Below are 12,882 nucleotides of genomic sequence, written 5' to 3' on the forward strand. Positions count from 1 at the left end.
TCTTGGAAGCAAACACAGATGGGGTGGGGAGCCGCAGGATGGAATCATAGCTCTTAGATATAGTCAAAGTAAAAAAAAAAAAAAAAATAAGAAAACACACACTGCCCTGTGTTTTTGTTGTTTTTCATTTACACTATGGAAAACCCACCATGGAGATATCACGGGAGAACATGCAGGAGCCCAGCCCTTGGGAGTGGTGCAGATGTGTTGGGGAGGTTTTCTTTTCCTTCTAGGCCAGTTCCACACATTGTCAGCTGGACCTGCTGCAGGCTGACCACTGTGTTTCCTCTCCTGCTCCTCCTCCTCCTCCTCCTCCTCCTCCTGCTCCTCCTCCTCCTCCTCCTCCTCCTCCGCCTCCGCCTCCGCCTCCAGGTTGAAGGTCTGCGGGACTGTCTGCCTAGCAGGTGGTGGCCAGTGACTGGTGGATTGGGGGCTGGAAGCAGCGCACGTGCTCCACAGTGGAGCTGTCTGTCTCCACGGACTTCATGTACTTGTTTAGGATGGCAAAAACCTCATTGTTCAAGATCTGGTACTTTCTGATGCGGTCAGCCATCTTCTTCAGGGGCTGTAGAAGGATGAGGATGCTTAGATTAGGATAGGAATAAAGGAAGGGGCTGGAATCCAGGTTCTTGGTGTCTCAATGGTCATATTTCCCTTTTTAAAGGTCTTTTCTATGGTTCCCAAATGCTAAAGGTCACTGATAACCTTTGCAAGTTTCAAAGCTTATAATAAAGCTACCATAATCAAAATAGCACAGTACCATCATGAAGACCAATGAAACAGAACTGTATGGCTAGAAACACACTCTTGTGTGTTGAGTCAAACTACTGAACAGGAAGACAAGACCATCTGAAGTATGGATGTGTCAGGGACAACCTTTTCAATACATGCTGGGAAAGTTGGATACCGACATGCAGAAGAATGTTGAACCTTATTTTATACACTGTATACAAGAATAAGTTGGAAATGGATAAGAGATTTCAGTATGAGCCAAACCACGATGTTCTTAGAAGAAAGCACAGGAATAACTCTTCATGATGTTGGATTTGGCAGCCAATGCAGAGTGAAATGGGGACTTCAAGTGCATGAAAGGATATATACCATCAATGGAATGGAAGGATTTGTAAAACAGGTAAGACGTTGTTATTCTGAATACATAAAAGTGCTGTGATCCAGGGTCAGTAAGATGGCTCAAGGCATAAAAGCATTTGCTGCCAAGCCTGAGGATCTCAGTTCGATTCCCAGACTCTACAAGTTGGGAGGAGACAACTGACTCCAGTGAGTTGGCCTCAGACCTCCACACATGGCACTGTGACAGGTATGTTTCTCTAAACATACATGACTATACACAAAGGAAGTAACAATATGAAAAAAAAATTTAAGCAGCAATTAAAAAATTGGGGAAAAGATTTAAAGACATTTCTCTACAGCAGATATGTAAAGACCCAGTAATATGTGGGACTTTGGGTTCTTGAGTGTTGTTGGTGGGAGTGTAAAATGCCTCCATTAGGAAAAACAGTATGGCCATTCCTCAAGAAATGAAAGAGAATTACTAGATGGCCAGCACTTAGACTTCTGAGTGTATATTCCAAAGATGTGAAAAGAGACTCGGATGGCCGCCTAAGCTCACAGTTCATTGTTATTCCCAGTCACCAAAGGTGAACGCAACGCAACGCAAGGCTCCTTCAGTGGACTGTGTTTTGCATAAGATGAAATACTAGTTAACCATAGAAGAATGGGATTTGGACCCACTGTAACACGGAGAAGTCTTCCCTAATACGCCAGTCATAACACGACAGACCCCTTTACAGAAGGTACACAGTCCATAGGTTTATAGACACACAAAGAGAAACGGTAGTTACCAGGGACTGGGGAGCTGCTTAAATGGACACAGAGCTTCAGCAGGAAAAAGTGAAAATGCTTGGGACATGATGGATGTTGGTTGCAAGACACTGTGAGGGTATTTAATGTAACACCGGACTGTATACTAGGAAATGGTTAGTTATCATGACCACCACTCTTAAAACCCGTGTGTGTGTGTGTGTGTGTGTGTGGGGGGGGGGGGCTCCTTCTCTCATCTGGCCCCTGGCCGTCTCCGCTGTGCTAGACACTTGTCTGTGTGCCTCCGTGCTGTGTGGTAGTTGCTCCCTGTGTCTGGAATCCATCCAGGCCATCGTCCCATGTGCTGCCGGCCATCCCACACCTAGCCCAAGTCCCAGCTCCTGTGAAGACTTCTGATCTTGTCTCCACCACTGCTGTCTAGTTTAAGGGCTGTTTTCTCACAACACCCTTCCTCTCCCGGTGCCTGGCATGACTCTACTGTCCAGCGTGCTGTGGGAACGAGGGCTAGGACTGGCAGGGACTGCCTGGGACCGGGGAGGGACATTTGAGACCAGGAGTCCAGGCTGGCTTTCAGGGTGACCCAGTCTATCACAACATGTGACTTGCAGGCCCTTTCCAGGCAGCCCCCCAACTTCTGAGGGTCTGTCCATAGTCGTCGCCCTCCAGAAGCATTTCCCCCTTTTCCTCCCCGAAGCCAGCCTGTTGCCAGGCCAGCCACATCTGCTTACCACGTTCTTAATGATTTCATCCTTGCCGTCCTGCCTCTGCACCTTCAGCAGATGGTAACAGAAGTCGAAGAGGTCAAAGCGCCGCTGCTGGCCCAGCAAAACGATGATGGAGCAGCCTGCCCAGTTCAAACCATCACCGAAGCACTGCCTGGAGGTGGGGGAAGGAAGAGGTGAGAAGCGGAGAAGAAAGGGGCCTCTCCAACGCTGGCAGGACAGCTGCTGAGCGGGCCCGCCCTTGGGTGAAGACCTTCCCTTCGTAAAGTAGGCACAAGGAAGTCCCGAGGGTGGGTTTTTTGTAGTTTCCAGGGACTTCGGTTATGTTAGGAGTCCTTTTAACCACAGAGGGGTGTTGAGCCCAGGGAAACAGTCAGCTGGGAGGAAAAGATGACTTTACAAAGAACACAACCAGACTGTGTGTGCACACATGTGTGAAGGCTGATGCCGGGTCCTATCCTCAGTCACTCTCTACCTTATTTTCTCAACTGGTCTCTCCCTAAATTTGGCTTGCCAATGCAGTGTGAGACTAGCTGGGCTATGAGCTTCCAGGCATCCCCCTGTCTCAGCTTCTGTAATGTCAGGATTCTAGGTGCATAAGGCCTCACTTGGCTTTTCTGAAATGTGTATTTTTAACCATGTGTCTGTGCATGGATGTGTAGGTGCCCACAGAAGGCAGAGGCCAGTTGGCAACAGGTCCTCCTAGGTCTGGACTTGCAGGCAACTGGGAGCTTTCTAAAGTGGGTGCTGGGATCTGAACTCTCATCCCCTGCCAATAGCAGTACAGTGCTCTTAACCTCTGAGCCATCTCTCCGGCTCCTCCCTTGGCTTTTAAACATGGCTTCTGGAGAACAGAATTCTGGTCCTTCGGGCTTGCCCTGAGCCGTCTCGACTCTAACCAGCCTTTGAGACTCACATGGCGAGCCATAGGGATCAGATGCTCCTCATACAGGAGGCCCAGAGAGTTCTTGGGGCTTTCCTAAAGCCCTACTGTGGGCCTCAATTCCCAGGAGACGTGGAGGACTGTAGGGTCACCCTTATGTCATTTCCCCTGTTCAGAAGTTAGTAGCCCAGCCTGCCCTGGGTAGGTCCCCTGCGTCTCTGTCACAGGGTTGGAAGGACATAGCCCCACAGCTTGCGGGTCTTTCTCTTCCCATTCCAGCACTACTTCCTCAGGAAACCCTGCTCAGTCCCTCCCCACCCCTTCCTTAACTGCTGTTGGTTCCAGAAGGACCAGCTGGTCACTTTTGCCGCCCTACCCTCAGCAAGAAGCTAGATGGGTGCAGGAAGAAGGAGGGGACTCTGTTCCTCTTCTCTCTGACAGGACTGGGAGATCCAAAGTCTCTGCTTTTCCTAAGAGTGGCGTTTGGCAGGGGTTAGGTGGAGGGTGAGGTTCCCAAGGCTGACATGCATGGGGCCCTTTCTCAACATTCACTCTTGAGCTCCAGTTCTGCTGACAGCCATTTACGCACTTTCTGGACTTTCCATTCCCCTGCACAGACCCCATCCCAGGGGATCAATTCTCGTCCGAGAATTCAGGTCTGACACCTCACCCAGCTCCATTCTCTGGTGTCGGCATCCTGCCCCATGTGACACCTTGACATTTGTGCTTCCATATTCTCTTTGTACCTTTTAACCTCTGGAGGCCAAAACAGTCCACTTTTGCCATGCCCAGCACTGGCACCACGACCAGTATGCTTTCAATGACCGTTCATGCCATCTCAGTCCCTGTTCTTCCTGGCTAGCCCTAGGCACCCCTATGGTGAGGGATGTGGAGGGGCAGGTAGCTGGGGGGTGCACTCACTCAGCTGTGAACTCGTTGGTCCCCACAGGGATGCAGTAGACAAATTGCATAGCACTCCATAGCCGGTGGAATTCGACACACTCGTCCACGTGCATGACGCCATTGGTGGGTGGCGGGCCCCTCCAGATGGGGTCCTGCAGGTAGCTCCGAATTCGGGTCAGGATGACTTCGAACATGGACAGGCCACAGCATAGCCGCTCCTTGGTCAGCAGGTCACCTTCCCGAGCGATGGCGATTTGCTGGGATGGGAAGGGATAAACATGGCATCCACCTCTGAGATCCCATCTGCCCCACCTCCACTGGAGAGTCCTGGTGCTAGCCACATCTAGAACTTGTTCACCAGGACTGGTTACCCCGCCCAGAGCAGGGCACTGGGTGTAAGAAGAACTTGAGGGCATGGAAGCCTTAGGGTAACTGTCACTCATGGCAAGTAAAATCCAGGCACCCTCAGTAGAAGACTGATTTTTATATGAAAACATACTGGTTTCGAAGGCTGGTTGGGACTGAGAACATGGCTCAGTGCAAGTACAAGGATCCAAGTTCTGTCTTCTAGAACCCATAAAAAGAAGCCAGGCATGATGCATGTGCCTGTAATCGAGGCTCTGGAGAGGTCATGATGGCTAATTGGGTACACACAAGTCAGAAGCAGTCCTATTTATAATGTAACACTACTAGTGTGTGGCACACCAGGCTCCTGATGAGCAATGACTCTGTTCAATTCTACGGGCACATTATTATTTCTATTTCACAGACAAAGAAAACTGAGGCTCAAAGGTATAAAGCTTGGATTCTGCTCAGTGTAGCTCAGATCTACAAGTTAAATTAGGAAGTGAATTCGGCAAGTTGGAGAAAGTGACATTACTACAATCCTATCAAACACCAGCACAACTCCACAGATGAAGAGAACATGCGTGGGGAGTGTGTGTGTGTGTGTGTGTGTGTGTGTTCATGTAGAAAACAGTTTAGAAGGAGTCAAGTTAGTCGTGGGTGCAGATGGGCTGGGGAAAATGGGTGAGCTTTTCACTTTTAAAATAATTTTGTACAGTGGAATGTGCTAGGAGCGTATGTTACCGTTTTAAAATTTGCCACTGACTTCACAGAGCTATTTTCTCTCGTTAGAAACCCTTCTTTGACAATGGTGAATGGTCTCCATTAGTAATTCAAACAGGCTTCTCATCTGGTCCTGGCTACTGCGGATCGAGTAACAAGACAGGCACACAGGCACATCAAACACACAACCGTCTTGTGCAACTGTCTGTGCTGTGAGTGAAAACATCTAAGAGCAAAGGTGCTGAAAACCATCTGCACAGTACATATTAAAATCTGAGGTCAAACTCGGGTCTTCTCGTCTGGGAACAAAGCTAAGGAGAGTTGGCTGCTAAGACAGCCAGATTCACAGCACACACGTGGGATCAGCTCCCAGTGAGAGGACAGCGCATTCTGTAGGGGGGCCCGGGAGGTACCACCTGACCTCTCCCTCGATACTCTCTTCCTTGGAGACCTTCCCCTCCCCCGCAAAAAAAAGAGGGCAGCCTCTAAGTAAATCCAGGGAAGGAAATGAGTCGGGAAGTACAGCCTGTGATGAACCTGGGCCATGAGTGTGGTTGTCATGGCAACCACACAATGAAAAGGCCTTGGAAGAAAATGAGTTGGAGAAGAGTTGGTGGACATACGTACGTTTAAAACACAAAGGGGAGGGTGCCCTGATTCATGGCGCATCAACTTGATTCCACAGGCTGACACAGAAGACCACTCAAGCTGCCCCAGGTAGCTAGAAAAAAGCACTCGAAGATACCTTAAACCTGGTACTTGATTCTGTTCTCAGCTCTCCACATGTTAAGAACAATAATTGTCTGATACCCTGGAGATGCTCAGTAAACAAAGGGCCTATGTATGTTCTCATTAGCAAAGTGAGAGACTTCTGGTATTCTAACTAATCTGTTGTCTGTCTGTTCAGGCAGCCTCTGAGAATCCTAGTTTGGGGGTGGGTGGGTGGGTGGGTGGGTGGGTGGGTAGAAATACTGGCAAATGACTTTATAGAACTCGTGGTTTCACCTTCAGCTCCCCATCCACCAGAGCCAATGGAAAGGGCTTTGTCCCCTTTCTCTGAAGTTTTCAGCCCTCTATTTCTTTCTGTGAACCATAAAAGTACTATGCATTCACTGGGTAAAATTTAGGGGAAAAACTTAAATAACATATGAGAAAGATAATATTCCACTTATCCCATTACCCAGAGCTGAGCTTTCTTAAAATACAGATTTATGAATATGTATACATGCATGTGTATAACAGATTATCTATATTACGTTTTCATTTAGCATATCTCTAATTTAAAAACTCATTTCCATAATACATTCAGTGCCATGGTCTTTAGATGCCTCTCTAAAAACAGCCTCTGATAAATGTCTTCAGTTCTCTACCCTTGCTGGTTATTTTAAGTTGTCCATAAATCTTTAGTGTTGGGGACAATCCTAAAGTAATTGCCCGTATACCTAACACTCTGTGAACATTGTCATGTTGGATAAACCCTAGCTGGTGGGGGGGAGGGGTCAGAGAATGTAATTACTTTAAAAGCATAGTGAGTCTCAAAAAAGCTGTCCCGATAACTTCCCAGGTGAAGCCCATTCCTGTACCCCCACCAGCCAATGTGCTCTAAAGAAGAAGGCCGTTACCAAACAGAGAGATGGAATCTACCTGGACCTCAGGGTATGCGCTTCAGATTGCTGGCAATGTTGAACTTTTTCTATGTTTGTTGACTTTTTTTTTTTAAATGTGAGTTTTCTTTACCTTTTTTGGTATATCATTGTGTGTGTGCAAGTGTGCTTTGCCTATGTGCATGTATGTAGAGGTCAGAGGTCAACTTCAGGTACCTTTTTGTTATTAATTTTTTTCCAAGACAGGGTTTCTCTGTGTAGCCCTGGCTGTCCTGGAACTCACTGTGTCTAACAGGTTGGCCTCGAACTCAGAGAACCGCCTGCTTCTGCTTCCCAAGTGCTGGGATTAAAGGCGAGCGCCGCCGCCACCACCACTCCCTGACTGTAGCTTTGGGTATCCTCATCTGATCTCTGCTTACTTTTTGAGATAGGATCTGTCACTGAACCAGAAGCTCACTGTATTGGCTAGACTGGCTGCCAGTAAGCCCCCAAGATCTGTCTGTCCCCTCCTCTATTGCTGGGATAATAGGTGTGTCACCACCCGTGGCTTTTATGTGGGTACTAGGGATCTGAACACAGGTCTTCATGTATGCATGGAAAGCACGTCACCCTGTGAATGATCATCCTACCCTCATTTTCTTTTTACATTAAAAAAAGGCCATCTAGTGCCGGCTTGTGGCTTGTGGTCATGTATGGAGGATGCTGCTGAAAACAGATCTTACATGAAATACCTGATCACATGCATGGCTTCTCAATATTCTTTTCTTTGGCCCTTTGCATCTTTTGGAATTCTGATTTATTCTTTAATAGTCAAGAAATGCAGACCCTACCACATTGTGTGTGTAAATTCGCTAACTTTTCCTGCACACATCAGTGAGGTCAGGCTTTCCTGCTGTTTCCTCTGTAACATTCAAAAGGCGGAGCCCTGAAAGTGTGGGCAAACTCACAGAACAGATAGCAACAACTACAATGAGACTCTGGGGAAGAAAACATGGCACATAAGGATTTTTACTAAGGGGGATATCAGCAAAGACACCTTCCTTCCCTGATGAGTGGCTCAACCCTTTGTCAACCTGGGAATGATCTTCCCAGCTGTCAATGGAATAACACAGTCTAAAAGATACTAATTTTAAAAATGCAGGCCAGCTAAGGAGGTGAAACAGCTACCACCCCATTTCATAGATGGGAAAACAAAGGCAGAGAAAGAAAATGTTTCATGTGAGACTATGTGATACTCCAGGGTAGAGCTCCGACGATGGTGCTGGCCGAAAACCAGGTCACCTCAGTTTGTTCAGAAACAAATGCAAACACCACAGTGCTCAGACTTCCCTGCTTTAAATCTGCCACGACGGTGGCCTGTCACTGACCCAGACACCACAAAGATCCGGCCGAGAAGATCTAGTGACCAGCTTCGGTGTTACAGCTTGTTAGCATTTCTTTGGCCCAGGGGCTGATGAAATTGTATTTGGCACATGTATAGAGCTCAGAAGACAACTTGCAAGAGTCCGTCCGTCCTTCCCTCATATGGCTGGGATCAAACTCAGCCCGGCAAGCTTGGTAGCAAGTGCCTCTAACCACTGAGCCATCTCACTGCCCCCAAGTTCTACTTTTTAGTTTAGTTTTCTTTTTTCCATTTTTATCCACACACATGTACCTTGATCCTACCCTACAACCTTTCCTCCATCCTCCTTTCCCAGTCCCTAGTGACCCCTGAGTCTACTTTCAGGCTGATCTGACTGTAGTGTTGGGGTATCCTTTGAGAAGTGGGCAACTTGTCGAACTGGCACGACCTCACTCACTGGGCTCCTGTTTGTCAGAGACTCAACACCGGATAAACTGAGATTTCTATCAGTCCCGAGGAAATGGCGTGCACCAGAATGGGGAAGGAATGCACAGCCATGAGTGGAAACCCATGCCAAGCCCCCCAGGCTCCAGAAGATGGATTCTTGCTGGATGACACCCTGGGAGCAGCCGGCACGCCACTGGCTTGGGAGATTTCTCCCTAAAAGGAAATCCTCTTTGAAGATTTCCTCTGTTCAACTTCTGTTGCCAAAAAAGTGGAAAGACTCTCCAGTGTCCGAATTCTCCGCTGTGAGCCCAAGACCCAAATGCCTCCTGTGGTTAGTCCCCGTTTGCAGTGGGAGCCTGATGTGGGTAGCTTCTCAGTTTGACACCTGTGCAGGTGGGGTGGGGCCCGGCATTGTGGAGAGTGGCTACCTCTTGCCCTCTGCCGAGAGTGTGGGTTCTTCTGACTATGGGGATGACCCCAGAAGGGAACATGAATCCAAGGGTGGCTTTAAATCCTGAACTGCTCTAATAGTGTGGCCAGCAACACAAAGCAGCTAGGTTACGTGTACGGTGTCTGGTGCCACCTCATCCCTGCCTACCTCCAAATGGGAGGCTCACTTAAATCAACTGGAAACAGAAATAGACATTTGGGTGTCTCTCCCCCTATTTCTCTTCTGTCCCACCTCCCTATAGAATCTAAGTGCTCTGAAGGCAGGAGTCCTCCCTATACAATTCGGTGTCCACAGTAACTGGTACCATTTTTCAAAAGTTCATTTTTACAGATTCAACATGAGCCCAGGCAACTTTGAAGATATTAGAACATTATAAATAAAACTCAAATTGCCTTTGATTCCTCGTCCTCCCAACCAGTCCCTACCTCCACCTTTCTTCAGCTTATGTCAAGTCGATATAAAACTCTCCAGCACACCAGTTTACCATGGTAAATTCTGAAGTCATCAGTGAGGTGGGAACCTCCATTGAGAAAATGCCCGCATAAGGGCATGGTCTTAATTAGTGGTTATAGTGGAGGGCCTAGTCCATGGTGGGTGGAGCCATCCATCCCCAGAAATTGGTGGTCCTGGGTTCTATAAGAAAGCAGGGGCGCTCACCAACCTAAGAGCGCCTGTGTGGCCTGGGCAGGTGTCTCCATGACAGGTAAGGTGATCTGCTGACGTCCCACGCAACCTAAGTCAGAAGCTCATTTTTTAGTAAAAGGCCTGTAGGGCCCTGGCCCCCATTTTGGGTAACTGTTGCCTTGCTTGCTGACTTTGACCATGATATCCTCCCTATGCTAATTCCCTGCCCGGTTCCACCCTCCTGAATGCTTAAGGGAAGTTCCTTGTCTGTGTATCCTGCATATTGGGCGTTAACAGCTTACATGCAAGATTGTAAAACATCGGTAGTGAACTTCTGCCCTCCGGGGTTCTCCCATTGTGCTGTAAGCCTGTATTTAAGACCTCCTCCCTCCTTCAATAAAGGGCATTCAGCATTCAAAAAAAAAAAAGAAAGGCTGAGCAAGCCAGTAAGCATTACCCCTCCATGGCCTCTGCATCAGCTCCTGCCTCCAGGGTCCTGCCCTGACTTCCTTCTTTAATGAAAAACAAGGATATGGAAGTGTAAACCAAATCAGCCTTTCCTCCCCAACTTGCTTTTGGTCATGGTGTTTTGTCACAACAATAGAAACCCTAACTCCAAAAATTGGCTTTGGAACATTCTGGAAGTTTTCAGGGGACATTTTACTTACATGCTTTTGGTATATGAATGTTTTTGAAAACCCTATGTGAAAAGTAACTTGAATTTAAGATCTAGCCACATTGATTGATGCACTTAAACTTAATTTTTCCTTTCTATTATTATGTATTTAACAATGCTGCATCTTCAAGTACAGAGTACTTATATAAAATGCCACATTCTACTGAGCTAACACCTCAGACAAACCAACCACAGGACCACAGTTTCTCCTGATCTTGAGTTTGAGAAAAATATCTAGATGTGAACTGTAGACTCAGAGTATGTGAAATTCTAATTTTGATAGTGTTGCAGAATTCTGGGTACCTGGCAGGGATGTGATAGTTTCCCTATCTGTAAAATGAGGAGTTTGGGCCCCAAATACTCCATTCTTGGGACCCTTTGGGCCCATGACATGGGTTGTACCTGAGGAGTTCCCAGCCGTTCTATCAGGGGGACCAGGTGAAGTGGGGCGTACTTGGCTTCCAGGCGCTTCATCCGGACTTCCAGGCGCTCCCCCTCTGCAGAAGGGGCAAAGGAACAGAAAGTGAGTGTGTGACCAGAGGAAGACGACTTCTCAGAGGACCTGATGCTGTCACCGTGTCCCCAAACTAGGATGGAATGTGCCGAACTTCATCCTTGGTTCTGGAGACTGCGATGAGAATTCATTATGAGGGATTATCCCCCTGTGACCTTGGATCATTGGATCAATAACGGAAGTATATGTCTAGTGAAATGGGGAGTTCCCTCTCAGTTGAGTTTGAATCAAGGCCAGATTGAGTTGCACAGTAAGGCTAGCTTCGAAGGAGCAAGGCTTGGAGTACTATTTCTAATCCCTTCATGATTCCACAGGCATCCCAAACATGAAACTCCTTCCTGGGTGACTGCAGTCTGAGTTCACTGGGATGGACTGGGGAAGTGTGAGGACCTGAGTTCAAATCTCCAGAACCATATAAAAGCTGGACAAAGTGCATGTGCCTGTAATCCCAGCACCCCCACAGCGAAGACGGGAGGTAGACACGGGAGACTTCCTAGAAGTCTGCAGGCCAACTAGCCTGGCACACACAGCGGCAACCAACCAGGAGACCCTGTTTCAAGCAGACTGGGAGGTGACGACACCTCAGGTGGTCCTGACTTCCAGGTGCAGCCTATTGCACACATGTGTCCATACTTACACAAGTGGTTTTTTTTTTTTTTTTAAAGTGAGTATGAATTCACATGTAAGAGGGCTGTCAGCGCTGGTGATGGTTTCTTACCTTTGATGTAGACTCTGGGCAGAATGTTTTGGAAGGGTGCAGCATGAAGCAGATCACAGACTTCCTCCTGAGACTGCAGAGAAGAGGGAGAGACAGAGAACAATTTTCACCTCAAATTAGAAGGATTTCCTTTCGAAAATCTTGGCCCCAGCTCTGCTGGCTCCAGTACTCATGTTCTGGGTATTCTCTTGATTGGCAGTGTGATCCTGGTAACTAATTGGCTTCTCGGAGTCGATTTTCAAAATGAGGATGAGATCAGAATGTGGTTCACTGGGTTTGTTGTAAGGACAGAGAATTCAGAACCTACAGCCAAGTCCCAGCTCATGAGAGCTCTACACATCTTTACTGTCATCTTACAAGGACTTCGCTGATGAGTTAAGGTGAATGAATGATAGAGGGACCAGACAAAGCTGGGAGCTACCAGACTCTGGTTGGTTGGTGATGAGTTCTATAGGATTAAAGAGGATCGCTACGGCACAGTAGGGGGTGGGGTGGAGAAGAAGTCTCAGTTGGTAAAGTGCTTGACCTAAGCTTGATCCCCCCACATAGGTAAAATGCCAAGTGTGGTCATTTGTGCCTGTAATCCCAGCAATGGTGAGGCAGAAATAGGCAGATCCCTGGGGCCCCTGAGCGAGCTACCTTACCCCCAAAATAAGGTGGACTGCTCTCGAGGAATGATATCTGAGGTTGGCTACTGGCATGCGTGTGTGTGTGTGTGTGTGTGTGTGTGTGTGTGTGCGCGCGCGCGCGAGCATGTGTGTATGTGCACACATGAGACATTTGGATCAATCCTGCCCTCTGTTAATCCAGAATGACTGGGCAAAGGTCTGTGTCTGGATTAGTTTTTGTCACCTTAGCCACTAACCAATGACAGAAGAGAAACTAGAACCTAGGTCAGACAGCTTTTGATGGGAACAAATAAGACATAAGAGCACATTTACAAATAAAAGGAAGCCTGCACCACGGTGTTGGGAGGACAAAGTTGGTTAGGACTAAAGGGAAGACATGGCTAACAGGCTTAATGAGCAGCCTCTGGTGGCTGACTTCAGCACGACGCAGGGAGAGCGGCTAGGGACAGGCCCCTCTAC

General features: G+C 47.8%; 1 protein-coding gene across 1 annotated transcript in view; it reads right to left on the reverse strand.

The window, feature by feature from the left end:
- Positions 1–354: 354 nt before the first annotated feature.
- Cyfip2 (cytoplasmic FMR1 interacting protein 2) overlaps positions 355–12,882 on the reverse strand; it is a 119,170-nt gene continuing 106,642 nt past the window's right edge. The window contains exons 27-31 of the mRNA XM_059270392.1: positions 11,795–11,867; positions 10,965–11,059; positions 4,369–4,607; positions 2,571–2,718; positions 355–565 (exon numbers count right to left, since the gene is read on the reverse strand). Coding sequence (XP_059126375.1) covers positions 398–565; positions 2,571–2,718; positions 4,369–4,607; positions 10,965–11,059; positions 11,795–11,867 — 723 coding nt within the window. The 3' untranslated portion in view covers positions 355–397. The remainder of the gene's footprint in view (positions 566–2,570; positions 2,719–4,368; positions 4,608–10,964; positions 11,060–11,794; positions 11,868–12,882) is intronic.

This window comes from Peromyscus eremicus, chromosome 8a (genome assembly GCF_949786415.1).
Source record: "Peromyscus eremicus chromosome 8a, PerEre_H2_v1, whole genome shotgun sequence".
NCBI classification, from domain to species: Eukaryota; Metazoa; Chordata; class Mammalia; order Rodentia; family Cricetidae; genus Peromyscus; species Peromyscus eremicus.